General features: G+C 36.3%; 12 protein-coding genes and 11 long non-coding RNA genes across 23 annotated transcripts; 11 read left to right on the top strand and 12 right to left on the bottom strand.

The window, feature by feature from the left end:
• Positions 1 to 61: 61 nt before the first annotated feature.
• On the bottom strand, positions 62 to 4,310 carry sts5 (Dis3L2-like 3'-5'-exoribonuclease). Its single transcript, NM_001022910.3, has one exon. It carries the CDS (start codon positions 3,781 to 3,783, stop codon positions 583 to 585), a length of 3,201 nt encoding a protein of 1,066 aa, NP_587919.1. The 5' UTR covers positions 3,784 to 4,310; the 3' UTR covers positions 62 to 582.
• SPOM_SPNCRNA.6969 lies at positions 3,843 to 6,442 on the top strand. Its single transcript, NR_196310.1, has one exon. It is a non-coding gene; the product is annotated as a non-coding RNA (long non-coding RNA).
• On the bottom strand, positions 5,227 to 6,763 carry SPOM_SPNCRNA.469. The gene has a single exon (NR_150853.1). It is a non-coding gene; the product is annotated as a non-coding RNA (long non-coding RNA).
• On the top strand, positions 6,572 to 6,834 carry SPOM_SPNCRNA.6968. Its single transcript, NR_196309.1, has one exon. It is a non-coding gene; the product is annotated as a non-coding RNA (long non-coding RNA).
• Positions 6,835 to 6,934: 100 nt separating this feature from the next.
• Positions 6,935 to 8,192, bottom strand: SPOM_SPNCRNA.6967. Its single transcript, NR_196308.1, has one exon. It is a non-coding gene; the product is annotated as a non-coding RNA (long non-coding RNA).
• skb15 (p21-activated protein kinase inhibitor Skb15) lies at positions 6,964 to 8,776 on the top strand. The gene is made up of 4 exons (NM_001022909.3): positions 6,964 to 7,291; positions 7,395 to 7,785; positions 7,855 to 8,012; positions 8,077 to 8,776. Exons 1-4 carry the CDS (start codon positions 7,119 to 7,121, stop codon positions 8,378 to 8,380), a joined length of 1,026 nt encoding a protein of 341 aa, NP_587918.1. The 5' UTR covers positions 6,964 to 7,118; the 3' UTR covers positions 8,381 to 8,776.
• Positions 8,777 to 8,893: 117 nt separating this feature from the next.
• Positions 8,894 to 10,669, bottom strand: scw1 (RNA-binding protein Scw1; the record flags this gene model as incomplete). The annotated part of the gene is made up of 1 exon (NM_001022908.2): positions 8,894 to 10,669. One exon carries the CDS (start codon positions 10,667 to 10,669, stop codon positions 8,984 to 8,986), a length of 1,686 nt encoding a protein of 561 aa, NP_587917.1. The 3' UTR covers positions 8,894 to 8,983.
• On the top strand, positions 9,386 to 9,606 carry SPOM_SPNCRNA.6966. The gene has a single exon (NR_196307.1). It is a non-coding gene; the product is annotated as a non-coding RNA (long non-coding RNA).
• A 1,920-nt stretch (positions 10,670 to 12,589) lies between the features above and the next one.
• On the bottom strand, positions 12,590 to 12,835 carry SPOM_SPCC16C4.21 (uncharacterized protein; the record flags this gene model as incomplete). The annotated part of the gene is made up of 1 exon (NM_001355888.2): positions 12,590 to 12,835. One exon carries the CDS (start codon positions 12,833 to 12,835, stop codon positions 12,590 to 12,592), a length of 246 nt encoding a protein of 81 aa, NP_001343056.1.
• Positions 12,812 to 15,733, top strand: pus3 (tRNA pseudouridine synthase). The gene is made up of 3 exons (NM_001355887.2): positions 12,812 to 12,872; positions 12,979 to 14,508; positions 14,561 to 15,733. The coding sequence occupies exons 2-3, from the start codon at positions 13,385 to 13,387 to the stop codon at positions 14,676 to 14,678; spliced, it is 1,242 nt and encodes a 413-aa protein (NP_001342755.1). The 5' UTR covers positions 12,812 to 12,872; positions 12,979 to 13,384; the 3' UTR covers positions 14,679 to 15,733.
• Positions 14,778 to 15,564, bottom strand: pop23 (Rnase P/MRP subunit). The gene is made up of 3 exons (NM_001022906.3): positions 15,489 to 15,564; positions 15,082 to 15,427; positions 14,778 to 15,027 (listed from the first exon to the last, which is right to left on the bottom strand). Exons 1-3 carry the CDS (start codon positions 15,557 to 15,559, stop codon positions 14,839 to 14,841), a joined length of 606 nt encoding a protein of 201 aa, NP_587915.1. The 5' UTR covers positions 15,560 to 15,564; the 3' UTR covers positions 14,778 to 14,838.
• Positions 15,734 to 15,755: 22 nt separating the features above from the next.
• Positions 15,756 to 17,128, bottom strand: SPOM_SPCC16C4.04 (uncharacterized protein). Its single transcript, NM_001022905.3, has 3 exons — positions 16,712 to 17,128; positions 16,462 to 16,666; positions 15,756 to 16,408 (listed from the first exon to the last, which is right to left on the bottom strand). Exons 1-3 carry the CDS (start codon positions 16,972 to 16,974, stop codon positions 16,076 to 16,078), a joined length of 801 nt encoding a protein of 266 aa, NP_587914.1. The 5' UTR covers positions 16,975 to 17,128; the 3' UTR covers positions 15,756 to 16,075.
• Positions 17,129 to 17,174: 46 nt separating this feature from the next.
• Positions 17,175 to 17,519, top strand: SPOM_SPNCRNA.6965. Its single transcript, NR_196306.1, has one exon. It is a non-coding gene; the product is annotated as a non-coding RNA (long non-coding RNA).
• Positions 17,520 to 18,087: 568 nt separating this feature from the next.
• Positions 18,088 to 19,613, bottom strand: pin1 (peptidyl-prolyl cis-trans isomerase Pin1). Its single transcript, NM_001022904.3, has 2 exons — positions 19,077 to 19,613; positions 18,088 to 18,931 (listed from the first exon to the last, which is right to left on the bottom strand). The coding sequence occupies exons 1-2, from the start codon at positions 19,475 to 19,477 to the stop codon at positions 18,805 to 18,807; spliced, it is 528 nt and encodes a 175-aa protein (NP_587913.1). The 5' UTR covers positions 19,478 to 19,613; the 3' UTR covers positions 18,088 to 18,804.
• On the top strand, positions 18,817 to 19,607 carry SPOM_SPNCRNA.6964. Its single transcript, NR_196305.1, has one exon. It is a non-coding gene; the product is annotated as a non-coding RNA (long non-coding RNA).
• Positions 19,614 to 19,821: 208 nt separating the features above from the next.
• On the top strand, positions 19,822 to 22,699 carry asi1. The gene has a single exon (NM_001022903.3). The coding sequence runs from the start codon at positions 20,157 to 20,159 to the stop codon at positions 21,801 to 21,803; it is 1,647 nt and encodes a 548-aa protein (NP_587912.1). The 5' UTR covers positions 19,822 to 20,156; the 3' UTR covers positions 21,804 to 22,699.
• On the bottom strand, positions 20,034 to 20,433 carry SPOM_SPNCRNA.6963. Its single transcript, NR_196304.1, has one exon. It is a non-coding gene; the product is annotated as a non-coding RNA (long non-coding RNA).
• Positions 20,607 to 21,886, bottom strand: SPOM_SPNCRNA.6962. Its single transcript, NR_196303.1, has one exon. It is a non-coding gene; the product is annotated as a non-coding RNA (long non-coding RNA).
• A 236-nt stretch (positions 22,700 to 22,935) lies between the features above and the next one.
• On the top strand, positions 22,936 to 23,405 carry hap2 (Ino80 complex subunit). The gene is made up of 3 exons (NM_001022902.3): positions 22,936 to 22,975; positions 23,021 to 23,048; positions 23,101 to 23,405. The coding sequence occupies exons 1-3, from the start codon at positions 22,964 to 22,966 to the stop codon at positions 23,292 to 23,294; spliced, it is 234 nt and encodes a 77-aa protein (NP_587911.1). The 5' UTR covers positions 22,936 to 22,963; the 3' UTR covers positions 23,295 to 23,405.
• A 25-nt stretch (positions 23,406 to 23,430) lies between these two features.
• On the bottom strand, positions 23,431 to 25,336 carry sif2 (Sad1-interacting factor 2). Its single transcript, NM_001022901.4, has 5 exons — positions 25,006 to 25,336; positions 24,657 to 24,922; positions 24,517 to 24,578; positions 23,948 to 24,436; positions 23,431 to 23,847 (listed from the first exon to the last, which is right to left on the bottom strand). Exons 1-5 carry the CDS (start codon positions 25,311 to 25,313, stop codon positions 23,824 to 23,826), a joined length of 1,149 nt encoding a protein of 382 aa, NP_587910.3. The 5' UTR covers positions 25,314 to 25,336; the 3' UTR covers positions 23,431 to 23,823.
• On the top strand, positions 24,570 to 25,627 carry SPOM_SPNCRNA.1151. The gene has a single exon (NR_150005.1). It is a non-coding gene; the product is annotated as a non-coding RNA (long non-coding RNA).
• rpp21 (RNase MRP subunit) lies at positions 25,327 to 26,441 on the bottom strand (the record flags this gene model as incomplete). The annotated part of the gene is made up of 1 exon (NM_001355886.2): positions 25,327 to 26,441. The coding sequence occupies one exon, from the start codon at positions 26,439 to 26,441 to the stop codon at positions 25,887 to 25,889; it is 555 nt and encodes a 184-aa protein (NP_001342941.1). The 3' UTR covers positions 25,327 to 25,886.
• On the top strand, positions 26,146 to 26,555 carry SPOM_SPNCRNA.6961. Its single transcript, NR_196302.1, has one exon. It is a non-coding gene; the product is annotated as a non-coding RNA (long non-coding RNA).
• Positions 26,556 to 26,790: the final 235 nt, after the last annotated feature.

Below are 26,790 nucleotides of genomic sequence, written 5' to 3'. Positions count from 1 at the left end.
AAGAATCCACTTCTGATTGCCTAATCGCCGCAGTGATTGCAAACGCAAACGACACTTCATCTACTGGTAAGCCAACAAAGTGACATGTATCAATATAAAAGCAGGATTTCATTTTTGAAACAAAATCCAATCTAATGTATAAAAAAGGAAAAGTTCAAGGTATCATCAACTCATGCACTCATAAAATCACGTATCGAGACTACTGGATTCCTTCATCCAACTCTATCATCGTGAACTATCGTAATCAAGTTTAATCATCCTTTTAGTTATATAACATAAAAAATCGGCATCTTAGTGTATAAGATTAAACCGAGTTTTCGAGCTCCTTGGCTATGCAAAACTTGTAAATCTCCAGAAACAAATATTAGACGTAAGTAACAGCTTCGTCGAAATTAAAGAGAAAAGTAAGAATGGGAAAAAATGCAGTTTTAGAATCGTAACATATTTTTTATCAACAATGCCTAATAATAAGAGCAATAATATGAATGAGAATATAAAGCCATTCCAGGCATCCGAAAATGAACATGTGTCACCAAAAAACACATACATGAAATAAACATTGCAAACAATCGAAGTTCAACATCAAAACTCGACATTTGAAACGTTGATAAGAGGTGGAGTCGAAAGCTGCACAAAGAGCTTAACTTTGACAGAGGTCAACAATTTAACAACTGTAACGGCTCCGCTCTCGTCGTATAAAGATAAAATGCCCTGGTCCTCTTCAAACCTTACGTGGGTTAGATTGAGCAAATCTAAATGAACACGTTTCTCCATGCCTAGAGATGGGAAAAATACGTCAAAATATGATGGAGCAACAAAACATACGAGACCGTCTTGCCAAACCTGACTCTCCGCCCAGTCACTAAATATTTTTATATGAATGCTAGTTTCTTGCGCAAATTTGCTTATAACCAGACGACGGCTTGCATCGTTTGCCGCTTGCGACCATACACGAAGGCGCTTTTCAGAAGCCAGTTCTCCTCTCAAAAGCAACTGCAGTTGATAATGAACTACAATATCACCATAACGTTCCAAAGGTGCTGTAAAATGTGTCAAATCGTCACTTTCGTCCTCAATACCAAGACTCATCATCTGGGAAGCGAGATTGCCTTTATACTTCTGCATTTCATAAACTGCTCTTGGGGTAACCTTATAATAATAAAGCTGCAAAATGTTACGAACAGTATCGTCTTCGATCAAACTTAAAGAGCGTAAAAGTGATTTTGTCGAAGACAAATCTAAAACACATCCCATCTGAATGGCCATACTTTGTAATATGCGACAGTTTTCTCGAGAGGGCAATCGCTGAGTCCTAAGGAATGCATTTTCACGGAATTCCTGACGCAAGTGGCTTGCAACGGCTCTATTAGCGGCATCCAAAAGAGTTTCACGTAAAACTTCAACCGCCGAGGAAATAAAAAGATTCGTTTCATTGGGATCAAAGCTGCAGCTTTCTTCATCCCATCGACGTACTAACCTACAATACCGGCTGAGTGGCACGTCTGTACCAAGATGATGAGTTCGTAAGCGACTGCTTACGGTATGGAATAAACGAAGTCTAGCATCAGTTTGAAGCAACTCATCAGCTTCCTTCATGGTATATGCCTTGCGAGGACGAATGACAGCCCATCCAATCCAAGTGCCACGAATTTTACCAGTTGAGGAAACATCCAGTAAGAGAGACATTGTATAACAATCCTTATCTTCTCGTAAAGATAAAGCCTCACCTAACGTAGTGGGAAACAAAGGAACCGACTTTTGGCAAAGATTCACCGCAATACTTCTTCGCTGTAATTCGCGATCTAATGGGGATCCTGGCTCAATAACACGAGAAACGTCAGTAACATGGATTCCTACATGATAACCAGTTGAAGTTGGTCGAATATGAAAGGCAGAAGAAACGAAATCAGTAGCAGAACTAGAATTGATGTTTGATTCATGTTGCTTGACTTCTGAAACGGCTGCTTTGCTAACGTCATTTTTAACAAATAAAAAGACATCTTCAGATCGATAATCTGCACAACCAGCAACGTTTAAAAAATTATCCGATAAAGCATTGAGTGCAGTTACGGCGGATGTAGCGGCGGATCCTTCCCATGGTTCACTATGAACACCCGTATCGTGTAATAAAGCGGATACTTGAGCAGACATAGAGTCCATAGATCCTAATTCACCAACCAACATACCAAAAGGATGTAGAGAAGTTACAGGCCAACGCTTTATAGAAGCTAAAAACAATCGTTGAGCATATGCTTGATCGTTACCCAAAAAGTCTGTGGGTGCTTGTTCAGTAGGAATTGCAATCAAAGGCACACGTTTATCAGATGGCTTAAACCATACGATTTTGGGCTTGTCATTTCCCGAGTTATTGGAAGAGCCTTGATTACCCGACGAGGTCTGCCTCTCCTTATTAGCGGCACTACTTGGCCGAAGTATGCCAAGCGTACCAGAAAATACCTGGCCTGGCGCCCTCTGCAAGACTGCTACGACATGACCAGCATACTTTGGCTTTTCGTCCGCACCAAGCTGCTTTTGGTCAAGAAGGAACAGGGTCTGCCCTTCCACTTGTTCATCATCTCTTGCTTTTATAGCAGACCTCTGAGGAACCTCAAACGGTACGGCGTCAATTCGAAGGTTGTCAAAAGAGCCTCTAGTAGAAATTGGGTCTTTACGCCTTCGATTCTCTTCCTTTTCAAGTTTACCAGCCCATACCTCGTCAACGTCTAACAGCTCTATGGCAACGACATCACCCTCAAGGGCACGATTGCGATCTTTCGAACCACATATGAATACTTCCGCATCCAAACCATCGACACTAACAAAAGCGTCTGATCTATTTTTCTTACTTACAATTAAAATACCCGTTACCAAACGACGCTCAGCGAGTAGAGCAGGAATCGATGACTGTGGTAAATAAGGAGAAAAAAGATTTTTACGGGGATTACCTGAACCTCCCGAAGAAAAACCAGAGCCAGAGGAGCCAACACTTAAGCTGCCAGTCGATCGACGATGACGATGACCACCGCCTTCAGGACGAAAGTTTGAGGTATTATGAGTTACAATAGTCCCAGGAAAAGATGGATTCGCGGCATGAGTAGGACTATTCGTTTGAGAAAGTGATGAAGGACGCCATTGAGCATCCAAATTACGAGGGCGCAATAATTGTGGTAAAGTGTTCAAGGCTGGTAAAGGAGATGCGTTGTTGACTGGAGGAACGAACGCATGGGGAGTAAACGGTACGGCGTTATGGGAATTGGGAGAGGAAACAGAAGCAACACTATGGCTTTTTGCATGCCGCCTTGGACTAATGTTCGTAGATGTAGCAACTGATGGATTTAAGCTAAACTTTGAAGGAACGGTCGGACTGTTAGGGAAGGAATCTGAAGAGGCAGAGACCGAAGTGGTGAAGAAATTAGTAGGGTATAAGGGTTGACCGCCTTGAGTCGGTGGTTGCATATTAGAAACGGCTGGAGAATTAGAAGGAATAGTGGCTTGGTTGGAAAAATTGCCCATACCAACGCCAGCACTAGCACTTCGACGATGGCCATGAACAAAGGACGATTCAACGGCGGGTAAAAGACCAGTGTGTCGAAGCTGATGCATGTGCTGCTGTAACGGTAGCCATGTGGGGCGATTAGCAGAGGGAGTGGTTTGTAACCAAGGAGTGGTGAGGGAAGGGTTTGCAGAAGGAACAAATGTAGGACTCGATTGCGCATCAGAAGGATCCTGTTGCTGATTAAGCATCACCTTGTAAGGAAAGTCATTTTCAAACTCCTCATCCATGACACGAAAAGGGTAGTGAGAAAAGAAGTATTAAAAGTTAAAGGAGCAGTGGGTTAACAAAAAATAAAGAATATAAAAAGAAACAATGAGATCGAACGAAAAAAGAAGTCGCTAGCAAAGAAAGACTGGCTAAGGCGAAACGAGGCACAAGATTCGTAATCCAAATTAAATACGTAGACCCCAACTGATAAAAACGGTTGCCTTTAAAGATATCAGGAAACGATCCAAAAGATAAGTAGAAGGAAACCCCAAAAAAAAAGAAGAAAGAAAGAAGTAAACGGGAAAACGAATGTTTACGGATAAAAAAAGCGTCTTATTAAGGAAGGTTGTGGTTCGAGAAGTGAACGAAAAACCAACAAAATTAAGAAAAGGAAAAAAAAGAAGACTGGTCCGTCAGAAGCGAAAGAGTTAGGCGGCAAATGAAAATCGCCGCGAAACAGTCAGCCCCAAAAGGAATTTTAATTCCTCAAATGTCAAAATCGCAAGGAATGAGGAAGTATGAAAGTGATCAGTGGTAGATCCTCGTTAATTAAGGAAAAAAAAAGGCCTGCTTATAAAAATCCCGATTCTACCGTAATGAATGATAAGAACGTAATTCTCACTTAACAAACAAAGTTAGTTGGTAATATCTAATACTTGAATTCCGAGGCGATCCGCAAGCTGGCAAACTGATATATACGGAGCGCTATTCGTTGTATCGGTAAAAAGAGGTAGGCTAAGAATGCACAGGGAGAGGGAGCTTAGCTAGCTAGAGTAGAACAGGCGAAAACCACCAGTTTCGCCAAGGAAGTGAGTTGCGAAAGAAATGAACAAAGAAAATGAGTGTCAAAATGGTAGACAAAAAATGGTTTGTTAGGTAAAGCGTAACTCCTAAATATCGTGAGGAATGGCCTCAGCAAGTGTGAAAAAGGAACAAACAAAGACAAAAGAGGGTATCAAAGAGAATATCGACTTGAACGATGAAATCTTAAGCTGAATAAATAGATTTATAAAATTTCGGTATAAAGCTAAGGCCGATTGAACAGTCAATTATCACAAGAAACGAAAGAATAGACCATTCGCGTTGAAAACGATGACTTGCGGACGATGGAAGTAAACTGACGTGTTCAGTATATAGGAAAAATTCATTAGCGTAGTGCGTTCGAAGACGTTATACAATCGATGATAAGAGTGTATGAAGAATTGATTAAACAAGAAGTTTGGAGGGAATGAGAAAGTAAGATGGAAAACGAAAAATTTGGCAAAACAAAATTAGTAGTGAATTACTGTTTATTAATAAAATTCGTTTTTGACAGGCAATTATGTGTTTCTCTTTGCTTTGAAAGTTGGTTTTTACCCACAAGAAGATTCTTACATCGGATATAAGAAGAAAGAAGTAGCGAAAGGTGGCGATCCAAGAACAGTAGCGCTCTTGAGCAAATTGGTTTGAACTACTGATTCTTTTGATTTTATAAATTATCGTTAATCGACCGGGCAAGCTTACTTCAACCATAAATCGTGGACAAAGTAACAACTGACATAAAAATGATGAGCATACGAAAATAGACGAAACGAGCAAAAGGCGAAAATAAGTAAACATGGAGCAACAAAGTAAATTTGGAAAGAATGAATTTCTTCAAACTACTCAATGAATAGCAATCGCCCTAGAAACATGAGTAATTGTTTGAATTAGTGGACGACTCAGACACGCATGGTAGGAAGACTGTTTACTCTATATAAGGATATTGGCAGCAACACATAAACCGCTACAACGATAGATACCGAAGACATTAAACTATTTTTACGTATATTTGTGCATTTTAATGAAGACATTAAAATTCGTTAACGACGTGCGCTGAATTTTTCGATTTGAAGAGGAAAGCATCAAAAGACTTAACAAAGTATTGAAAGAATGAAGCTCTTCAATAATATATTAGAGGCTATTTAAAAAATTTGAAGAACCTTGGTAATAAAAATCGGTGCAGCTTCATAATTATATCGTCGTCCCTACCGATGTCAATCATAATTAATTGCTTTCTTCGTAGGATAGAAATGTAAACTGTAGAACGTAAAACTTAAGAGGAAGGGAATTAGAAACATTTATTATATATATTCCTAACAACCCTTAAAGTGTACGAGTTTGTCAAAGAGCATGATGGGACTTTGACTTTTTTTACCTACCTATACTGCCCCAAAAGGACTCATGGCAGAAATAGGCTTCAAATAAAGTACAATAGTGATTACTAGCACAAATCCTTATTTTTTATTACTGGAATTTGCCGATTTATTATATGAAGATAGCGCGATTGTACGTTGATAAAGAAACGAATGGAATAAGGCACATCACACCAAAATCTTATGTGACAAAAATCTATCACAATACATCATTATACAAACACTACAGTAACGAAATTTTATATTATGAGTACCTGTGAATTTCTCTATTTTATTTATCGATACAACAGAGCAACTCGTTTTTCTTGTAAAAAGTAAATAAATTCAATTTAGTAAACGATTTACGAACTTCTTCTAAGTTACGACATATTGCATGGAAGAACGTGAGAATGTTTGTTGGTCCGCTCTGCCTTGGGGCTGTCAGCTGCTTTACTCTTTCTCTGCAATCGGACGTATGACCTGGAAAATACGCTTGTGAACAGATTTTGATAAATGTTGAAATAAAATTTGGAAATATTCAAGATAAAAAAAATAAATCTATAAACAATTATTCGATTTCGAAAGCTCGACCTCAGTTTCTATTGCTTTATAATAAATCTATGTGAAACTGTTCAGATATATAATCTTATAAAGAAGGGGATATAGATCATGTCTGAACATTTGTAATGGAGCTGCTAATCCCTGAAACCTCGCTACAATAATATTTGATGAAACCATACCAGTAACATGCAGGGTGAAAATTGAAACAAGAAAAGATTTAGTGCTTGGAAGGTTCTTTGTTTAAGTAAAAGCTACTGTATGTCTTTTTCTTCCTTGAGCTTGCTACTTTGAAACACTAGTTGTTTACATTAGCAATCTGATCAATTTGAGACCAAAAGCACACAAAATAAGGTATTTATTATTAATATTCATTCTCTATAATCAATTTCAGCAATTTAAAAATCTTTCTTCATTGGTTTTGAAGAAAAACATAAAGTGAAACTTCTTGCTGTTACTTTAAAATTTCATTACACCTGCAAATTCTTTGCTACTCTCTCCTTCTTACTTGGTATTTGAGAATTTGTGGTTTAGGACTCAATTAAATTATAATAGAAAAAGCAAAAGGATCGGGTGCTTATTATAACTTACTTTGGGTTTTGTATAACTGGATTTAGGCTTCAATTGTCATACTTTAGTCACCGATGCTCCGTTTTGTAGTTGGAACATATACTCACCTCATTTACGGTGTTGATGCAGACATTGAGAGGAAAAAATGCAAGCCCTTGTGGCTTTTTGAAGCTCATGAAGGAGCTTTAACCGCGTTAGCTGTCGACGGTATTTACTTGGCTTCTACTAGCAGTGATGAAACAATTAAGTAAGTTATTTGCAACTGGAATTATGAAACTGGACTTAAATGGTTTCATTCTTCCTTCCTTGTATTTAATTATCCTTTTAAGCATAATCTAACATCGTTTCAGAATTTTCGATCACACTCGTAACGTCCAAATAGCCGATGTTTCTGTTCCTACAGATATCGCCAATGCATGTATCCGAGATATGTGTTTTACTAAAAATCACCTTTTAGCATGTCATGATAACGGGCAAATCAGTATGTGGTCTAAAGGTTCATGGTTGTTGGTTCATACTCTTAAGTCATCTTCTCATAAGGGCATCACTGGTATAGCAGTTCACCCTTCAGAAAAATTGGCCCTAACAGTTGGAGGTGATGGAAAGTTGCGGCTCTGGGACCTTGTACGAGGTAAAGGAGGTAAAGTTTTACCTTTAAGCACTATCCCAGAATCTATTCTTTTCCTGAATGAGTCGTCATTTGTTATTATGTCACGAAGAGGCATTGATGCCTTTAAATTGGTAAGAATTTATGCATTTTTCTATATGCAATTTTCCTCCTTCTTTTATAAATTACTAATACATTTTTAGGATCTCACTTCCCTTTTCAGCTTCTCTTCTAAATCTCAATTGAACGCTTTGTGTCTCTATCAATCCAAATTGATAGTTGGACGAGATAATGGAACAGTACTGGTTTTGGATACTTCTGATGGGAAGATTTTACATGAATTTACGGCGCATAAGAAACGGTAAGTGTCTTTTTATATTCTATACTCAACAAATTAAAAATTCAAAATTTTCTAATCAAGTTAGCGTCAAATCTGTCTACCCTGTTGATGATTATTTAATTACTGCAAGCTCGGATGGTTCAGTATGTATATGGGATAAAGATTGGAACTTAGTAATTGAGCATAACATTCCAGAAGGCAATCGAATTACCTGTATGGTAGCTATGTTGGCCGATAGCAATTCAGAACCCAAAAATGTCGAAGATGAAGCTGCGAAACGTCAAAGTTTGGATTCGGAAACTTCTGAAACTTCTTCAGAGTCAGAATCGGAGTCAGAATATTACAGCACTTCAAAACAGCCGCCTGTGAAAAGGACGAAGCATGCCTAAAGTTCCTCGCAATTTTAAAAAAAGTAAATCAATTTCAACTTAATAGGGAAAGGACGGGATTACTATTATACAGTTTTTGTTGGAAATATTTTATTCACCTAGACTATACTAATATTTATAAAAGGATTAAGTGTTTGCTTATCAATGTATCCTAAAAATTCTTGTATGTAAGCTTAAGTTGGGTGTTACAATAAAAATACATCTAACCAAGTTGTTACAGTACTTGTTTAGCAATTTAAGATGGGTTCATTTAGAAGCAAAAGTCGATATTATTATGTAAATTGATATGTGTAGCAGAAGTATATGGAAATGATGAGCAAATGATAAATCCTAATGACAACTAAACAATGCAAGTACCCATCTTATATAAGAGTGAAATAAAACAGATCGCATAAATCGACAAATTGTAATTAAGCTTAACAGATGGTTAAAGTTGCATGCAGTCAAAGTGGAATAGATCGCAACTTTTGATTAACAAAGAATCAATATGCAAAACTCAAAAAAAAAAAAAGAGAAACAATATGCTTAAAAAATTTGGACCTAAAGTCCTTGCAAGGTATTGATGAATAATGATAAAATGAAGACGAGAAAATGCTAGATGAGCTATTTGCCATACATTAGATTATTACCCCAACTGGGACTGGCGTGGACTTCGTTATGTCCACCAGTATGATTAAGCAAAGAGTCTGTATTGTAATTATTCATGGAACCAGAGTGAAGGTTACGAACGTTTCCATTATGGTTGTTATGCGATGAACTTGATGAGCGCACTCCCAATGGGTTCTTCGAAAAACTCAAACGAATACCACCTTTAATGCTACTGCTAAGACAAACACCTTGTAAATTCTTCAAGGCTTCCATGGCGTATGGAATGTTTTCAAATTCAACAAAACACATGGGGCCATTGCCTTTAGTGCGGAAACAAAGTCTTTTGTATCCAACTTGAGTGGAAAACAAAACTTTCAACTCTTCCTCGGAAGTAGAAGGAGGAAGATTTCCAACATAAATGGTGTTACAAGGAGGATTTTGATCAGCAGGGTTGGTATTCGTGGGGGTAGAAGCAGGGATGCGTTGATGAATTCCATGACTGGAGGAATAAGCCGAAAATGGTGTGGAAGGTGAAATGGTAGAAGCTGAAAATGGGTAGTCTCTTGATGTTGATGGTGTCAAGGGAGGAGGGCTTGTTGTACTGAATGCACTGTTTGCCGAAAAGACACGAGGATGGGGTGATTGAGCACTAGAATTTTGGGTATGAGCGCTATAACCCTTTTCAGATGAAAGGTAATTGCGCGCCACGTTGGTGTTAATAGATAATGAGTTAAATCGCAAAATCGGAGGAACACCGTCTTGACGCAAATTGGTACTACTTTTGGAAGGAGTGGGTGACCACGTAGGTGAACCAACTTCATCCTTGGCTAACACATTCGCGAGTGTTAAAGGATAAGAAACAGGGAAAGAAGACCACAACCTATCGGAATGCAAACTACCTCCATTGTTAGGAGCCTGAAAAGTGCTATCACCCAAAGGTGTTTTTGAATGACGATAAGCAGATTCCGAATGATTTGCAGTAGGCATACTGGCTGACACATGATTACTTGACCTGCGGAAAAGATCACGATTTCCTAACAGTGGACGAGTTGGAGAATGGTTTCGAGACAGTCTGTTAAATGAAACACTACTCTCAGAGCCCTCAGTTTCGTCGCTAAGATTTGTTTGACTTCCCTTTCGATAATTGTCTAAAATTATCATGCTGCACGCGGAATAAACATCGCTAGATAGCAAAGTGTCTCTAGCAGATGCAGCAGCATCTCGGGATGAAAACACCGCCAATCCATGAGCAACTTCATTATCCACGGATACAGGATTAAGCTCGACGGATACTACATTCGTAGCGAATAAAAAGGTACATAAAAACTCTCTGGGTGTTAAGTCCCTAGGTAAATCCTCAATCCGCAAAGCATAATATCTAGGAAAACCGAATCCAACCTTAGGAGGAGCAGAGGCTAATCCACCGTTGAGGTTAGAGAGGAGTCTACCAATCGGAGTTGTGGATTTTTCCACAGATGCATAAGTAGGTAAACCGTCAGATTCAGCTTTCCCAGCTTGGCTGTGAATAGCCTGAGGAGACATGTGAAGAGCATGACATTCATCATCTCCATTCAGAATACCGGTTGGAACCAACGATGAACCACGTAGCGCATCTTCAGTAAACTCGGTTTCGTCCCCGACTTTGGTCTTACTGGATAACGATAAAGGCTTTTCAATAGCGCTCGGTGATCCCACAAACATTTTGCAAATTATATATAATGGTAATTGAAAAGAAGAGAAAAAAGAATGACAAAGTGGTTGATAAAGTAACCAAAATAAGCAATAGATGCCTAAAAGTAAAACACAAATGAAATAGCAGTAGTTGTTAAATAAACCCCAAACGATAATAAATGAGGCTTCAAGCTTAATAACACGAAATAGTTAATAAGTGGAGTAAAAAGTTAGAAACCTAGTTGGTCGACTAAAAAGAAAGTGTGTAAGTAATAAAAATAAGCAAGGGCAATGAAGAAAAATAAAAAATTCAGTAAAAATTGTTAGCAAGTATTAGAAAAATCCAAATACTTGACGCGAAAGAATTAGAAGGGCAACAACCTAGAATACTGGACGAAGATAATAAAAGAAAGACTGTAACTTCAAGAAAACGAGAGCAAAGGGTAAACTGTTGACCACCACAAATAATTCTAGTTGCTAAAAGAGAGACAGATACAACTGTGAAGCAAAAAACACAAACTGAAAATGAAAAAAAGATGACTGAAATATGCAAAAATACCGAGCTAACAAAAAGTCTAGGGCAAGGCTTATGAGGAAGAAATCGTCAAAAGTATCGATAAAAAGACTTCGAAGGTATTCGAAATGCTTAAAAAAATCAGTTAGCGATTTTTTTTTTTTCAAAAAAAAAGAAATGGTTGCAGATGGAAAAATAAAATAAACAATCAACTTTTCAATCAGCAGAGTATAAACAAATATACAAACAAGTAAACAAAAGACACTTGTTTTTTTTTGGAGAGGTAAATCAAAGGAAAGCAATCGGGCAAAAAGTGAGAAGCAAATAAAATATACCGCTATCAACAAAGAGTAAATATCCAACAACAAGAACAATCAAGATAGAAGTAAAATTGCTGGGAAGATTGGCAAAACGTAAGCAAAAGAAGTATGAACACGGTTTATAAAGGAGCGAAGAATGAAAGGAAAAGCAAAATAAAAGAAGCTTTTCTAAGTAACGTTAAATAAGAGAGATCAAGTTAAAAGAAAAAAGGCAAAAAGATTCCAAGAAATTTCAAATAAAAAGAAAAAAACTAAGAAGTAAAGTGAATATGAAATCTTTGTGAAAAAATGATTGAAACTTGATCAAAATAATAATAAGGCATAAAATAGGGTCAGAAGAAAAAACAAAGAGGGAAGAAAGAGAAAAAAAAAAGAAAAAGAATAAAACAAAAAAGGTAACCCACACAAAAACGAAGAGACTAAATATTATATAAATGTCACAAAACTTTGTATGAACAAAAAGATGGGCAAAAAAAAAGACCAAACGTTTAATAAGCAAATACCCTTAAGTAATGAGTAAAAGGCGGAAGAAATGAATCAACGAAATCAAACGAGTGAATAAAATTTCGAAAAAAAAAAAAATAAGGAGCCGGGTATCTGAATGAAAACGAATCGTGACTATTTTATGGATTGAGAATAGGGAAATCCTAAAAACACAAAATTGTTTAGTGGGGATAGAAATGGATAGATATGAAAATGAAATGAATAATGAAAGGAGGTCGAATAAAAACCCAGTTGAAAAACTATTTATGGCCAAAATTCAACAAAGCAACAAATGGCTAAAGTTCAATGAAAGGGTACAGAAAAATAAAAAAGAAAAGTAAGACTTTCAACACACACGTTGTGCTTCCGAAACGGATATAATTTTCCTTGTCGTGCAGGCTGAGTCAACGAGCCCCTAAGATGAAAAAATGAGAATTTCCGTAAAAACAATGAAAAGAAAATATTTAATAGGGAGAAACCGAGGAACGCAATAAATAGCAAAACAACCAAGACTGAGAATGCAAAAAAGAAAAAAGAAAAACAAGCGTTATTAGATGAATGAAAGGACAATCGAAAACTAATCCAAATAATAATGGAGATGATAACAGTAAATATCAAATTTCTGCTATTCTGCTATGTTTCCGGCTTAAATCTTTTTTTTTGCACTACAAAAAGCGTTTTCTTGCCTACTGCGACTGTTTTCCTGGTGGTTGGGAGGTATAGGTGGTCGGTAAGTTCGGCGTGCAGTGTGGAAACGCTGTACGTTAGAGGAACACCAGCATCATCATGCATGACAAAATGTTGAACCGATGGGTTAGCGGTTAAGATGCAACATTCACTATATCTCAATCCCTTAACATTTGCCGGATAGAGCTGCATAGAAAAAAATTTGTCAAAACCCGGGTAGTAAGAAAAAGTATGGTTTAGAAGGTATTTTAAATAAATCAACGAAAATTTAGCAGAGAACAGTAAATAAAGAAGCAAAGATTGATAAGAAAGCGGTTGCTAACGAAAAGAATTAGTTTTGTAGGTTGACCTTTGAAACGACTGAAAAAAAATTAATTTTCGATAAAAGTTGAAAAAAAAGGACCTTCTAAAAACGGCAAATTTTCGGCTTCATTGTCCATTCAAAGGGGTAGAAAGGAGATACAAGGTATTTCTTTGTGGTATCTAGTATGTACAGCTTGGTTTAGTAAAAGAAAATAGATAAACAACAGGGTATTGTGGGTAAGACTATTCATGGAAGCTAGGGCTCTTTCCAAAAAATTATAGTAATATTCTATATTGTTCATGAAAAACAGTTGAAGTGCTTCTACCCTTAGTTTAATATTTTTTTAATATCCTAACTTTTGCTTGAGCACATGCCATCTGTAGTACCTTTCCTCTCTTTCATTAAAAACTTGCTTAGTTAATTTCATCTTTCAAACTATGCATAGTCTCTTAAGACCTTCAAGGTTCTCTGCCAACCAATCTGTGCTTTGCTTGCTCCAACGACATCGGGTTTTCTTTTCTTCGATTTCGGTGAAACCCCGGAAACGAATGGTCTACTGTGTTGTCAGCTATCGTGGTACTGGCTTTGCTGGTTTGCAGTACAATGCCAATGTCAAAACCATACAAGATACACTGTTCCAAGCATTCGCTCGAGTAGGCGCCGTTGTTCAGGTGAATGCTGACTCTCCCAAGAAGATCCGAATGTGTTCTGCTGCTAGAACAGACAAGGGTGTACATGCCATTGTTAATGTTCTTGGTTTGAAAGTGTTGGACAATCAACCTCTACCTCATGTGGTGAATTTGGTCAACGATATTTTACCACCTTGTATTCGTGTATGGAAAATGGCGAGGACGTTTAATTCGTTTTCTCCACACACTGTGTGCGACAGTCGCGTATATGAGTATTGGTTGCCTGTCTCCTCTCTACTTACTCCCCGTCCTTGCACTCTCGAGGCCTATGTAATTGCCAAGGCATCTGAAAAAGCATTCCCCATTAATGAAACACTTTCCCATTTAGCTAACTTAAGCAAACAAGACTGTGTTGCGAATTCCTTGTCCGAGCCCTTTCGTTTATCCAAACCTAAACTCGACTTTCTAAAGCATGCGTGTACGATGTTTCGGGGCACCCATCGATTTCACAGTTATACAACGGAGAAGGGTTTTTCGGACGCCAGTTCTCGAAGGTTTTTATTAGATGTGCGTGTGGATAACCTTCACATTGACAAGTTAAATCGCCAATGGGTTAAGCTAATCTTTCACGGCCAGTCGTTTATGAAGCATCAAATTCGCAAAATGGTTGGCATCCTTATTCATCTTACACGCACTGGATGGAATGCGCAAGTTTTGCTAAATACATTTAATAATTCGTATCGCATTCGAATACCTAGAGCGCCTGCTGAGTTTTTACTTCTCAATCAACCTATCTTTCAAGCTTTCAACAAAAAATGTTCCCGATTTGATCATGAACCGGTTGAATGGTCATGTGCGCAAAAAGGCATTGACCAATTTGCACATTCTTTTCTTCGAACTCCAATGTTTGATTGCTTCATTTCATCAGAATCGTAAGTTAAACCACACCTTTCATTTCTATCTCACATTTTATTAATGTCTCAGTTTTCAATCATTTTTCATCCTTCAAAAACAATTTCAATTATTTCAAGACTTAGCTTTGTTGACATCGTTTGACTTTTTAGAGCCCTCGTCTCGTCGTGATATTCTTGGCGAAAAATAGATATTGCCCAGCCTGCTTAAAACTCAATTTATCGATGTTTCTTTTCATACTTTCTCAATCTACACACAATCTTTCATACCTTACACATTTACACATACACACACGCAAACATATATATTTACATATACAACTACAAGAAATCTGCCATCTTAAAATTTTTTCATTTTTTAAACTCGTTTCCCTTTTCGTTTTTACCCTCTTTTTTTGTTCCTTGATTTTCCTTTTGACTTGTAATGATTTTTTCAACCTTGGTCACCTCATACTCAGGATTTTCGGAAAGCCAGCGTGCTTGAGGCTCTTCTATATTCATCACTAAATCTTTTAAATATTTCCATAGAGGAGAATCATCCTAAAATATAGTCAATATCATTCTACTTAGTCTAAAATTGACCAGTAACCTTACCTGTACGGCAATCGCACCCGCCCTGCTCAAACCCAATTTCTTGGCGATTAGCGCTTGTGCAGAAAATCCAAGTGGAACTAGTCGACATTTGGAGGAGCCATAAAAGTTAGCATTTGCAACAAGCTGGGGCATGTGTGTAACTAGCATGGAATCCTGGTCATGAAGGATGAATACGACCGCAGGTTGCGTAACGTCTTTCGCATTTTGGCAACATCTCTCTAGCAATTCATTGACAGAATTCAATCCAACGGTCAACTTCGAGTCTAATATGTCTTTATGAGAGGCAGGAAGCCATTGCACAAGTGTTTGAGCTAATTTCTCTTGTGTATTTGCATCAACGATAGGCCTAACGGTATGGTTAGTCAGTACGAAAATAGGTGTGAAAATACAAGCAATAGATTACATACCAAGAGATAGATAAAGGATTTCGAAGGACAAGCTTAACTGTTTGTTTTACTTTCGTTTGCTTTTTCTTCATAGCTCAAATATCTAGTCCTCCTTTCAGGACTTCTTTTAGGTAAAATAGTAAAACGCTATATTTCACTATTTGATTTATGAAATGCAAAGTTCATACAATTCTGTATGCAGTGATACGTTATTTTACACTATTATAGAGAAATAAAAATATCAGAAATTGAAAGATAATAACAAACGTAAAAAAGAGTTAAAGAAGCTGTCGTTTCAATTTCAATTAATTCTATCATGTTACATGCAAATATCAAGCGAGGATTTTCTCAATTTTCTAATGACTAGCATAAATTAACAGTTCTAAAATAGTAGAAGATGAAATTCATAAAAGTTTAGAACCTTCAAAAATGAAGTAAAAAAAGTTTTTGAAGTAGTAAAAATGAAGTTTAGGAGGGAAAGAACTCGAAAAAGTTAAACAAGGAAATACGTTAGAATCAATCAACTTCATCACAATCTTTTAACTTTCTAGATTAAATAGAAAATAGTAAAAATACATGGATATGATGCATGCCTTCTTATACTTACATCAGGAAATAGCAAGTAAAAATTGGTCAAGTAGAAATTTCCATCTTTGCGGAGAAAAGGCAGATTTTTTCGAATGCGAGATGTATTTTTTTAACCTAAAGAGTAAAAGAATAATGCCAAAGATTGCTCCTACAATTTTTATATTTTTGTCAATTAACTGTAAACGCGAGAGGAGTGGAGTTAAACCTTGGTTTATTAAACGAGAGACTTTTGAAAATTGCAATTTTAGGGTCAAGGCAAATTCTCCTTCATCTTCCGAGGGATCAGGAGTTTTTGAACGCTCAAGGTTCATTTTTAACTCTTCCTCTTGTGCTTGAATCCGAAGCAGTAATGACTAAACAGTTAGCGACAAGGATCAAACGTAAATGTTGTTACAAACATGCATACATTTTCAAGTTCCCCACGAGAATTAGCCAATATGGCTTTCAATGGCTCAGTAAGCTGCACGCTACAAGCACAATTGACAAGTTTGGGGAGAATTGAATCTTTCAATTCACTTTTCAAAATGGCGTCTTGGTAGCGATACAAAGAATTTATCATTTGCGCGTAGTTCTCTTTTGTAAATTCACTATTCTCTAAATAAGTAATTATCCTGGTCACGTTAAAACTTCTGATCAAAATTTAAAATACTACATACCAATTTACCACGATTGAATCCGGTATTTTCCCTTGATAGTTGTGTAACAATTTTTCCTCCATTTCTGTCCAAGAACGCCTTTGTTCACACATAATTGTCAGGCACAATATTAACGCTTGTTCGTAAGTGTTTTCACTACAATTAGCATTCTTTAAATAATTATCAAGTATATATAATGAATGTTCATCTTTTCCTTCCACGTATAGTTTATAAGCATATCCGAAAGGCGTCTTATAATCCATTGGGAGTGTAGCAGAAGCCATGGATGGTAATTGGGCTTTTATGAAAAAAATTGAGAGATATTAAAAAGGATAAATAATTTCATCAATTTCTTCTTCTCAGGATATTTAAATTGATCTAACTAGCATGAAGAGTAAGTCATTGAGTAAGATACTCTATTTAGTTTTGGTATGCAGTGGGATTCCAGTTACATTGCAAATGAATCGAAGCATGCTCATTGTCATGCAGTTTATACTTTCTCTTACAAACATAAAAATTGAAAATTGAATAGAATAGAATAGAATAGTATTAATCAGAGACTAAGAGCCTGGCAATTCGGTATATTAAGAATGAAAAAGATTCTTTCAATGCATGACCTCCGTTTATCTTTGCTATTGAGGAATGTATCGCTTCATTAAAGTGAATTACTCATCCAAGGCGTAAATTCAATGATTACTCATTATCTTGATCCAGAATGAACTTCTTTTCAATGCTCAAAAGTTATATGACTGACTTATCTGGCTAAGGTAATATTAAATAGAGCTATGACAAACAAAGGTGTATTGATAGTATAACCTCTAAAACCTTCGATTTAAATTGAACATATAGTTTTGAATCGAATGCCATATTTGTTTCAAAAAAAATTCCTTCAGTAGTCAACAGTACCTTAGCTATTTTTCTATTTATTTTTATTATTTTTGGCACATCAACAATTGATTGAAATTAACTTTCAAATTTAAAGGTTTTTAACTGTTTGACTTCTTTTTTACATTGACTAAAGTATCATTGCTTCGACCGGCAAACTATCCCAATAATAGATTCTTAAGCTTATTAAAAAAAAATATTTCTTTTATTTTGAAAGATTTAATTGTATTAACGAAGTTTAATAATAAACTCTGATAGCTATACAATTGTTATTTTAATACAACTCATTTTACAATACTAAATGTTCAAGATGAGATTTAACGTTACTTAAAATAATCCCTAATTTAAATTATTATCATTACTATTTTTTTTAAAAAAGAACACTTTTTTTCATAATTCAGGCCCCTACTGTGTAAACACATTTGGATTCCTATAAATTATCAAATATTCCTTTACTAGCTGATATATGGATTCGCTTTATAAAATACAGAAAGATAGAATTTAGTACGAAGTCGGTTCAAATAAATTTATTAAATGGGTTCCAAATGCTGAAGAATTCTACTCACCTCTATAGCGTAAAAAATGGGATGCTGCATTTTCACTTTGCCGGATATTAATTGTTTTATTGTAAATCAGTGCATGGGGTTGGTTAGAGAAAAAAAACGAAAAAAGACTTGTGTAGGTATAAAGAAAAATAAACAAATAAATAAATATAGCATAAAAAAATGACTACAACCATAAAACCTCAAATGAAATATGCAAAAGATAAATTTGTAATTACTTTTTCTAATAAAGTTAACATTCATGTAAAGTAGAAAATCTGTGAAAATTTTTAAAGTGAACAGAAATCTCGAAACATCAATCAGTTACTTTATCATTTTTCATCAAAGCTTTTTCAATCAATAGCAAAGCGAAATCAAATCATTTTGTTTTCAACCTAGGTAGTAAGCTGGCTCGTGTTCATGAATGGGCAAACACTTAAATACTAAGTTAAAATGTATTATAAACGGGTGAACGTCAGAAATAAGGGACATACAAAGCGACAATTGTGAATATTCTCCTTTGGGAAAATGGTCAACAAAATGTAAAAAATCATCAGAAGAGATAAATTTGTGACAAAACAAGACAAACATTTTGTTTGCTTTTTCAAGCATACGGAAAGGGAGTAAGTGAAAATAAGAAATAAAGCATACTCATTAATATTATTAGGTAATTGTTTTGCAAATGAATTAAGCGTGTCTTTGAATGATGTGAAACCCACTGCTCGTTTCAACCACTCCACTAATTTCACCGGGTTTCAAGGCAAACGCAGCGTCTTCAAACGGTTTTTGCATTTCGTCTCTTCCAAATTCGCCTCTACACATAGTGTTAGTAAAAATCGTTCCAGTTGAAAATCAGACTACACTTGGCAAACCAACAAGAGCTTATCACCAAGTGTGGCACCACCATATACTGTCGGTCTTGCGACTCGTATTTAATTACAGTATATCAAAATACATACAATTCACCTCCGCGACGAGCGGAGCTACAATCCGACTCTTTCATGGCTAAATCATGCATGCTTACAGAGCCACTCTTTAGCAATTGTTCATAGTGTTCAGCCAGCTTCCTCGCCTCCTCCTTGCTCCTAGTAATGTGCTCCTCCTTCCATGAGCTGGGACGACGGCTTTCTCGATGCTTTACGAGTAAATGGCTAGCACGAATCTTGGGTGAATTGCTTGCCTCGGTGGGTGTAACTGACTCCTGCAACTCGTTTGCAATGAACTTTTTCAGGGCAGCCATATCAGTGGCAGCCGGAGGCTCCCATAAAGACTCATGCGTCTCAGTATTAAAGAAGTAGGGACGATTTCTGGAGCGTGAAATCTTGACAATCCATGGTTTGGGTAACCCAGTATTAGACATTTTTTTTACCACAACGCTTCTTCAAAAAATGGATTCACTAAGACAGAAAAAATCCTCAACTATAAATTACAAGCAAAACACGTTCAATCTCTGCAATTTGAAGCTTGTTTATTTGCTTTGTTTAGAGTCACGTAGTAGCTAGAGTCGTTTGCCATCTATTATGTAAATAAAGCACATTTGCTATGTTGCTATGTCAACCACCACTAAGGCCTTCGATAGGAAAGGAAATGGGGGCATTCTACCTTTTTATCCCAAGTGGGGGCACTTTCCAAAGTACCAGAAGATAGGGCATACCTTATTCGTCAATTGGAGACAAAACTCAAGGCATGCCTTTTTGCCTCAGCATAAGCGGAACACCTAGCTTGAAAGAGTAAAAAGTCGTAGAGGACTACAAATTCGATATTTATTTAATTAATCAAGAAAAATTGGTGTAATTTGAAGTAGAAACATTTTTTTTCTGGCAGATTTGAGTGGAATTTGAGGAAAAAGGTGAGAAGTTTGGAGATTTCGGATTGTTGAACGAAAATTTGTTGGATTTGAAAATTGTTAGACTTTTGGTGCATTCCTCTTTTCGTTTGTCAAAGTTTACTTAGTGTCGTAGACTGCAGTGAGAAGAGCTCGGTTTTAAGTTTTTTTTTCATAAATAATAGGTTATTGAGGTACAATTCAATTCACCTTAATGCATATTCCACACTTTCATCTTCACAAGGGTCCCAAAGGCGTGCGCACTATATCGTATGAGCAGCTTCTCTCCGAAGATGACTCGTATGCGTCTGAAAAGCTGAGTGAGGACCATGTAACGGAGGTTCATTTTGTTACTGATAAGGACGAGGATTCAAATGCTTCCGGCGAGTCGAGAGGTTCTATGGAGTTGTTGGAAAACTGTTTTTCTTTGCTGCATGCCCAGGACGATACAAGTAAATTTGTGTCATTGACCATGCTTGCAAAATTACTCAATGATCATCCCAATCTCATCTTCAAATGCTGGGAAAGGATGGATATGAAGTTTTTGGACCGCTTGCTCCTTTCCACTCATTACGAGTACGTAGATTTGGGCGTCTCCATCCTTCTCGCTTTCTGCAGTGAAGAAGCCATTTTACGAAGTTATGAAGTGAAAAAAAGGGTTTCTACTTTACTACAGTGTTGTTTGAAACATTATGATCTTTGTATCCCGGTTATATGTACTTTGTCTTCCAACCCAAAATCAGCTAAGTATCTCCTTTACTATACATCATTTATTATCAACGAATTTCCATTTGAACAAGCATTTGAAATCCTTTCAAACGCACTATACGCCCTCGACAACGTACAGACGTATATGCGTCCCATTTTCCAAGGTATCGACAAACGACGCGGATGGAAGTTGGACTGTACTTTCTCGTTTTTTAGCGATTTGTTTTCGCGATTCCCGGTTCAATCATGGTATTCCGAGGCCATTCGTGCTAATCTCCAGCCTTTGATGGATGCGGTTGTTGAACGCTTTATCACCGATAAAAATCTTTCTTCAGCTACCGTTATTCTTTCTAACCTTCTTAAAGCTGCTGGTCCCGCCTCTATTATGCCAAATGATGGGTTTATGATTTTGGTGATTGGTCGCTGCTCTGCTGAGATTCGAGGAAGTCTGGGAATGCTAGTTAAGGCAGTTGGTCAGAAAGGAAAGCATGGAACTGTGTCGTACACGGTTTGTGAATGCTATGAAGTTCTTGGACTCCTCATTCGATATCTATGTGAAAATTGTGACGTTCTTGCCCAAAGAATTGAGCCTGATAAATTTTTCCAACTTCAGCGATCGCTTACTGAGTTGTTTAGCGATACGATGGATTTTCTTCGTGATGCATGGGATAACAATAAAAACCGTGACAATTTAGCATCACATGTAACTGTAATCAGTGCTGTGGCTACCTTGTGTTTGTGGTTGACCGAAGATGACAGCCAATATGCACAAGCCTCTGGTCTTATGGACATATTTGTATATCTGTGGAGGCATAGCTGGTCGAATGGAATTGATTATGCTAAATGGATTAGCGTTGCTCTCCCTTCCATGCTGAGCAACAAGGTTTTCTTTAAAGCTTTTAAAGATTTTGATGCATGGAAAGTTGTTTATGACGATTTTATCAAGTGTAACGATGATTTAAAAGGCGACAAGTCTTTTAACGATTATATACTATCTACGAACGAAGAAGATGGGGAGGATGAACGACTTGCTCAAGCTATTCAAGATTTTCACATTCTCATTCAACTTAACTCTCTTGTTCCACAGTCAATTTGGAATGATGATATTTGGCAAGAGCCATATTGGAAGAATTTGCTTGAATCCAATTTTTAAAAAAGTTTTTGCTTTTAAAACAAATGCCCGCTTTAATATCTCCCCATAATTATTATTTTTCGTTCTTTTTAAGTTTTCTTTTTTTTTGGTCGAAAAAAACATGTCGATTTTTATTTGACAATTATTTAAGTGAAACTCTGCTTCTTTGTCTTTGTTTATTATTTTATTTGATTAATAACTTAATTTCTTGGGTACTTGAAGGGATCTTTAATTTAATACTTGGATTGTGTATCCGGGTTCTTATTATTGCCGTTGTTTTTAAACAATTTCTATGTGCTTTTGTTCATGAAATATTAACTCCTCTATCTTAGACTGGTTTATATTACCAAAAAATATACGTCTAAAACCTCTTTGACCCCTTCTCTTTTTTCTAATTTTCCTCCTCGCCCCTCTTTATTTAATTTCAGCCCACTCATAAATGTCTGTATTGTTTCAATTCAATGCTAGAAGCAAGGTGAAACCCTTGTATTTTTTATTATCTTTTTATCATTTCTGTTTGTTTTTATTTCGTTGTTGAACATTATTTGGTTTCAATTTTCTTTCAGAAGGTTCTTTCTGTTTTATTTCGCTTTTTCCCTTCTGAAAATTATTTTGCCAATGAGACACTGCTTTATTACTTGAAATTTTCTGTGCAACCGGAGCCTGGTTCTGCTGGAAGTATTCGTTTATGACAGTGCATTTATAAAACGAATGACAGATTTACTCTGAATCAGTGGCTGACAATATCATTTTTGAACTTATCCGAAGTAAATTCATGATTCTTTGTTATGAAATGATCATAAATCGTTTTTGAAATATTTGTTCACATGTATGATGTACCTTTGTTTATTGAAATTTGACTTTCGTATTGTAAATGTGAGACATGATCCATTCTTTTTCTACCCAAAAGAAGCAAAAATGTAATATGAATGGATAAGAGAAGTCAGCCAAAAAAGGATTAGCTTTATATTAGACATTTGTTTTTCACTAGCAATACCCAGCTGATGGGTAAGAAAACTAGATAACGGTTTCGGTTCGTATCGTTATAAACCCTTGGTTGCGTAATGTAGTAGGCAATCTTCTATAACGAAGTAAGCAGTTTTTCGTTAAATACAATACAGATTTTAAGCAAACTAGCTTTGCATTCTTCACCAGAAACTGAGAACGTGAAGCTTTCGGGAATGGATCCACAGGTAGGAGGTTTATTACCTATTTGTAATTATTTATTGACCGCGTAGGTGGTAAATTTGCTTCAAGAAACTGAAGGTGTGTACCGATTTTTGTCTGACGACTTTTTGCTAATGAACTCGACGTATAGAGGACGTGTATCGGCGTAAAACCGCAAGGATTCGAAGAAAAGTCTCGGAAATTGAAAAGGAATGCGAAATGTATGCTGTGAAAATTTACAACGTTGAAAGAGACATTCAGCGGTATCGCCATGAAGCGCAATTGCTATCTAAAGTGCTCGAGAAAAAAGGGTTAAATAAAGAAAAGGAAGCTGGTGAGACATAATACTTGTTTTAGGCAGGCGCTTGATGTTTTTATTTTTAAGTCTTCATTCGTTTTAAAATCACTTTGCCGGCCATTGATCTATAATCGTTAACATGCTTTTTTTTGACTAAGTATATGAAGTATGTAATGATTGATGGTAAAAATTGGACTCTGCAACCGAAGAAAAAAAACCTTATGTAATTTTTTGAAAAGTCATACTTTGTGCCGAAATCAATACAATATCTACGTACTATGGCTGTTGTTGTCCTTTTTTGTGTAACCCATTTCAACGTTCTTTTATGTGGGAAATCAACTAGGAATCTTCAAAGAAGAGAAAAAAAGAGCTTTATCTTCTATTAAGTAGGATTATTATAGAAGACTACCGTGTAATGTCAATAAATCATGAACTAACCGAAACTAAAAAAAAACTAAAGGAAAAAGCCGAAACATATGCGTAATCAACTCGATAAATATGGTTTAATTTTTTTGCCCTTTCCCATTTCTTCAATTATGTAAACATAATGTAAAAAGAGGAAAGATTCTTCGGTTGTTATTGAAACAGCTTCCAATCCACCTATGTAGAATAATGTGTTAGCAAACAGTAAAATAAATTTGTTGGAATTGTTGATTACTAAACGGAAGTCATTCAATTTGAAACCATCGGCCAAACGTACCACTATACTGAATAAGGCTATCAGCACCAACAGCCCCATAAGGATTACCACAATCCATTCTAGAGATTCATCATGTGTATGTGTTATCTGTTCTTTCAACATTGAAAGTAGGTCTCCAATTACCTCCACTCTTTGATTTAGTAAAGCAACTCTTTGGTTAATTTCCAAGTAAGACCGTGCTGCTGTATATATAGGTTCTAACTGCGGCTCCGTCCACATCAGCTCAGGACTATCCAAAACGCTTCCTTGTAAATTAATGTTAATTCTTAAAATAAACAACTGGCCTACGGCCATCATAATTTCCTCTCTTTTCAAATTCACTCTGCCAGTCTCGGCAATCATTTGGGGTGTATCTTTAGTAGCATCTATTGTTTCGTTGACCAGCTCTTCAAATAGTGATATTTTGACTGATTGAGCAATAGCATGTGAAATTGAAAGACGAATCATGTAGTTGGATGCATCCCGAAGTGCTATAAAGTCGTTGAATATCTATATCTGTTAGTCGACTAGCTTCACCATGAGGAAAAAGAGCTAAAGACAAAAATTTTTATCAATAAAAATGTTCATACCCTTGGTTGATAAAGAGTCGTTATATAGTAGTTAAACTCTTCTACCTCCATATCTTCGATCTCTAAAAATTACAAATGTTAATAACTGCTTAAAGATACAACAATATGATAATGACTGTCACCCAAAGTAATTTGCATACTTAATTTTTCAATTTCAAAGCGACCGAGTTCTCTTAAGAAACGATGCTCTTCATCAATTGTGTATCCCCATAAAACAACAACGCCATAAGTAAAGCAAAACACTTCCCGAAACAAGGGTTGATTCCTGTCCAACCCGGATTCTTCAAAAATACTTTGTAGACTTTCTTGAGAAGATTCTCGATTTAACGTTCCACGGGAGGACTCCAATGTGTCAGGAAGTAAGTCTGTCGTCTCTTCATTATTGTAGCTATACGGACTATAAATACTGTTATAATGTTAGATAAACCTCTTCAAGTAAATATCAATAAGGATCAATAGAATGAGAAAAATGCAAAAATATTAACTAACCATTCGTCAAATTGTTTAGGTCTTGTTTTATGACTACTTCTTCGAGATTGAAAAAACTTAAACAGCAAGTCGACTCTAAATGTATCGCATGTACAATAGGCAGTTACTCTTGGTAAGAATTCTCGATGCCGTTTTCCAAGATGCTCTGCGTCTCGTTTTGCCGTTGACCCTTCTATTTGAGGAATTTGGGAGTACACTTCGCGCCCCGTATCCTGCCTTCTAAAATCATCAAATTCTTCTGTAGAAGGAAGAAGCCGAAGCTTCGCTGCAGTTTTTGTGGATCTCTGAGGCCCAATTCTATTACTCATCCTCAGAATGCAAAACTGGAGTTGGTAATTGACACAAGCTCAACTTCAGGTGGTAGACAGTGAGAGACCTCTCTTGTAAAGGAATGAACGATTAATCGGAAACTTAAAAATATGCTCATAAGGGCGTTGTCAAAAGAAAACTACTGAAAATATGCTACGCACAATAACCGCAAGTTGACGATTTGTTTGCTATTCTGTGATTGACATTTCCGTATATATTTCGCACCATACAAGTGACAAATCAAAGAAATAGTAAATAAATAAGTTAAAAGTAAATACAAATAGAAGAAGGGGCCCCTTGTCTAAACTCGTCCAACCCAAACGAATAGTTCTAATACAAATGTAAATAAAAGTAAACAACGGGAAAAGGTAACGATCAAATCTAAAACGGGAAGTTCAAATTTTAAATCAAAACTACATTAAGACAAATGAGCTGAACTAAAAGAGGAAGAAGTACACGGCGCTGAAGGCTGTAATAAATGTCAGAAAAGTTTCAATCCTCATTTTAGAGGGAAAATATGTGTATAAGAATATGACAACTAGATAGAAAATTGATAGATCAATCAGAATCACTCATATCGGTGACATAAAGTCTTGTAAACTTAATGAAGATGTGCTTTTTGCAACCTCATCTTTTTTTTTCTTCCTATCCAAAATTCCATTAAGTCCGGAGGCTCTCAAACGTTGTCTTTGTTTTACTTTGGCATTATGGGCAGATTTTCGACTTTCGAGTTTCGTAGATGAAGATTCAGCAATAGCTTTAGCACGTAACGCTTGTTTGCTTTGGTGCAAGCGAAGAGGTACCCCTAAAGGAATTTCATGAACATAAGAGCAGACTAAGCAGTTAATTTCTAAATTTGTGCCCAACCTTGAGACCTCTCCTTTCTTCAAATCTGTCCGTGCCTTCCTCTCTGAACTAATTGTACGAAGTTTTATATTACGGCCAAATATAAACAAAGATCCACATTTGGAACACCCGTGCAAAAGTGTCTTTGGATCTGTTTCCAAATTCCATTCCTCCAAAAGAGAGAACATCCTCCTCAAGTAGTGGCTTGACAATGATGGACTAATCGCGTATGTCTCTGCCGCTATTGATAACAAAAATTGCAGTTTACGTTCTTGATCCATCTTTGGAAGTCTTGTTAGCCCAGGAAACTAAAATATTTGGTCAAGTGTAGATGAAAGTGTTACAGACGCCAATTCTCTCTGAAATTAAAGAATGATTCCAAAAAAAAAACACCAATGCTCTAACGAAAATTCTCCTCTATTAAAAACTATTTAATTATTCTTTACCATGACGATTTTACGTAGATATAGCTGAATAGCTTCTTCGTAGTAGTAAAAAGTAGTAGTTATGCTATCTTTACCTATTTATCAACAACATATGGCACATCAACAAATTACATTGAATAATGACCTTTTTAAAGACTTTATAACAGACTTTCTTGATATTCAACTTTGACAATAATATCACTAC

This window comes from Schizosaccharomyces pombe (assembly GCF_000002945.2).
Source record: "Schizosaccharomyces pombe strain 972h- genome assembly, chromosome: III".
NCBI classification, from domain to species: Eukaryota; Fungi; Ascomycota; class Schizosaccharomycetes; order Schizosaccharomycetales; family Schizosaccharomycetaceae; genus Schizosaccharomyces; species Schizosaccharomyces pombe.
This window is presented reverse-complemented; position numbering and strand designations above follow the sequence as displayed.

What these genes read in the sequence shown, in the direction of transcription:
- skb15 (NM_001022909.3), top strand. Translation starts at nt 7,119, where the DNA reads ATGCTCCGTTTTGTAGTTGGAACATATACTCACCTCATTTACGGTGTT. An exon ending in AGCAGTGATGAAACAATTAA is followed by an intron (nt 7,292 to 7,394) that starts GTAAGTTATTTG and finishes ACATCGTTTCAG; the next exon opens with AATTTTCGATCACACTCGTA. An exon ending in TTTACGGCGCATAAGAAACG is followed by an intron (nt 8,013 to 8,076) that starts GTAAGTGTCTTT and finishes TAATCAAGTTAG; the next exon opens with CGTCAAATCTGTCTACCCTG.
- sif2 (NM_001022901.4), bottom strand. Translation starts at nt 25,313, where the DNA reads ATGAGTAATAGAATTGGGCCTCAGAGATCCACAAAAACTGCAGCGAAG. An exon ending in CTTTGAAATTGAAAAATTAA is followed by an intron (nt 24,579 to 24,656) that starts GTATGCAAATTA and finishes TGTAATTTTTAG; the next exon opens with AGATCGAAGATATGGAGGTA. An exon ending in TAGCCTTATTCAGTATAGTG is followed by an intron (nt 23,848 to 23,947) that starts GTACGTTTGGCC and finishes TATTCTACATAG; the next exon opens with GTGGATTGGAAGCTGTTTCA.
- pin1 (NM_001022904.3), bottom strand. Translation starts at nt 19,477, where the DNA reads ATGTCTAATACTGGGTTACCCAAACCATGGATTGTCAAGATTTCACGC. An exon ending in GCTCGTCGCGGAGGTGAATT is followed by an intron (nt 18,932 to 19,076) that starts GTATGTATTTTG and finishes CACTATGTGTAG; the next exon opens with AGGCGAATTTGGAAGAGACG.
- hap2 (NM_001022902.3), top strand. An exon ending in TTTGCTTCAAGAAACTGAAG is followed by an intron (nt 23,049 to 23,100) that starts GTGTGTACCGAT and finishes CTCGACGTATAG; the next exon opens with AGGACGTGTATCGGCGTAAA.
- pop23 (NM_001022906.3), bottom strand. Translation starts at nt 15,559, where the DNA reads ATGAAGAAAAAGCAAACGAAAGTAAAACAAACAGTTAAGCTTGTCCTT. An exon ending in AATCCTTTATCTATCTCTTG is followed by an intron (nt 15,428 to 15,488) that starts GTATGTAATCTA and finishes CCATACCGTTAG; the next exon opens with GCCTATCGTTGATGCAAATA. An exon ending in CGGGTGCGATTGCCGTACAG is followed by an intron (nt 15,028 to 15,081) that starts GTAAGGTTACTG and finishes ACTATATTTTAG; the next exon opens with GATGATTCTCCTCTATGGAA.
- pus3 (NM_001355887.2), top strand. Translation starts at nt 13,385, where the DNA reads ATGCATAGTCTCTTAAGACCTTCAAGGTTCTCTGCCAACCAATCTGTG. An exon ending in TGCTTCATTTCATCAGAATC is followed by an intron (nt 14,509 to 14,560) that starts GTAAGTTAAACC and finishes TTAATGTCTCAG; the next exon opens with TTTTCAATCATTTTTCATCC.
- SPOM_SPCC16C4.04 (NM_001022905.3), bottom strand. Translation starts at nt 16,974, where the DNA reads ATGGCTTCTGCTACACTCCCAATGGATTATAAGACGCCTTTCGGATAT. An exon ending in GATTCAATCGTGGTAAATTG is followed by an intron (nt 16,667 to 16,711) that starts GTATGTAGTATT and finishes TAACGTGACCAG; the next exon opens with GATAATTACTTATTTAGAGA. An exon ending in CTCGTGGGGAACTTGAAAAT is followed by an intron (nt 16,409 to 16,461) that starts GTATGCATGTTT and finishes CTAACTGTTTAG; the next exon opens with TCATTACTGCTTCGGATTCA.
- sts5 (NM_001022910.3), bottom strand. Translation starts at nt 3,783, where the DNA reads ATGGATGAGGAGTTTGAAAATGACTTTCCTTACAAGGTGATGCTTAAT.
- asi1 (NM_001022903.3), top strand. Translation starts at nt 20,157, where the DNA reads ATGCATATTCCACACTTTCATCTTCACAAGGGTCCCAAAGGCGTGCGC.